At 66.5% G+C, this 1,025-nt stretch overlaps 2 protein-coding genes across 2 annotated transcripts in view; both read left to right on the top strand.

Annotated features, from left to right (window-relative positions):
- Position 1: 1 nt before the first annotated feature.
- On the top strand, positions 2–490 carry Tco025E_08282 (surface protease GP63; the record flags this gene model as incomplete). The annotated part of the gene is made up of 1 exon (XM_029375136.1): positions 2–490. A coding segment is annotated over one exon (489 nt), but the record flags the coding sequence as incomplete, so codon positions are not given.
- A 64-nt stretch (positions 491–554) lies between these two features.
- Positions 555–1,025, top strand: part of Tco025E_08281 (surface protease GP63) — a gene marked incomplete at both ends in the record, with an annotated part of 564 nt that continues 93 nt past the window's right edge. The window contains one exon of the mRNA XM_029375135.1: positions 555–1,025. This exon is cut by the window's right edge and continues 93 nt beyond it. Within this exon, the coding sequence (XP_029225117.1) occupies positions 555–1,025 (471 nt within the window).

Genomic DNA, 1,025 nt, shown 5'->3' with positions numbered 1-1,025 from the left:
GTCGGCGCTGGAGTCGCACTGGTCGGAGCGCAACGCGAAGGACGAGCTGATGGCCCCGCTCGGGGGCGCCGGCCTCTACACGGAGCTGACGCTGGGCGCCTTCGTCGACCTGGGCTACTACAAGGCGGACTGGGCGGCGGCGGAGCCGATGGCGTGGGGCAAGAACTCGGGCTGCGAGCTGCTGGAAAAGAAGTGCGCCCAACTCAGTTTGGATAAATACCCCAAAATGTTCTGCAGTGGAAGCGATTTCCACCTGCGCTGCACCTCGGACCGGTATTTCAGCGGTCGGTGCACAGGGAGCATCATGGAGCCGTCGCCAGGAGCGGCACCGGACTCCTGCCCCGTCATTGAGCCCGTGATAAGCGTGAGGGATCTTGCCACTGTCTTTAAGCAGGGGGCGCATAAACCGGCGAGGCCTGGCGACCAGCCCTCCTCGTGGTGCCTGGACACGGCTCCCACCACGGTGAAAGGCTGCGACGGAGGAGGATGAGGACAAGCTCGTTGCCGCCGTGCACGCGGAGGTAAAGTGCCTTGGCGCTGAAGTGAAATTGAAAATGAAGAAGAGCAGCGGGGAGGATTGGATGTCGTGCACGTCTGGGGCGGAGGTTCCGTGGGAGATTCCGCCCTTCGACGCCGACAAAGTGAAGTGCCCCGAGTACGATGAGGTGTGCACGATATCCGCCATTGGCGGCAGCGTCCGCACGGGGTTTGAATGGGACGGCAAGGACAAGGTGTGGAAGAGAAAGGCCCCTGTGGAAGAGCCGGAGCCAGCCCCAGAGTCAGCGCCGCCAGTGGCCGGCCCTGCTGAGGTTGGGCCCGCGATCGCGCTGCCTCCCGAAGAAAACAGCGCCGGTGGTGGAGGCGGCACCGGCGGCAGCAGCGAGCCGGGCAGCGGTGTGCCGTCGACGGGGCAGGGGCTCCCCGCAGCGGACCCGGAGGGCGCGCAGGAGCCTGTGCCCGGGGAGGGCGGGGTTGCGGCGCCGGAGGCAGGGGACATCGAGGGCAGGCCTCCCGAGAGCAGCCAC

This window comes from Trypanosoma conorhini, assembly GCF_003719485.1.
Source record: "Trypanosoma conorhini strain 025E chromosome Unknown Tco_14.4_contig_00742, whole genome shotgun sequence".
Classification (NCBI taxonomy): domain Eukaryota; phylum Euglenozoa; class Kinetoplastea; order Trypanosomatida; family Trypanosomatidae; genus Trypanosoma; species Trypanosoma conorhini.
Note: the sequence above shows the minus strand (reverse complement) of the source record. Positions and strands in the feature narration are given on the sequence as shown.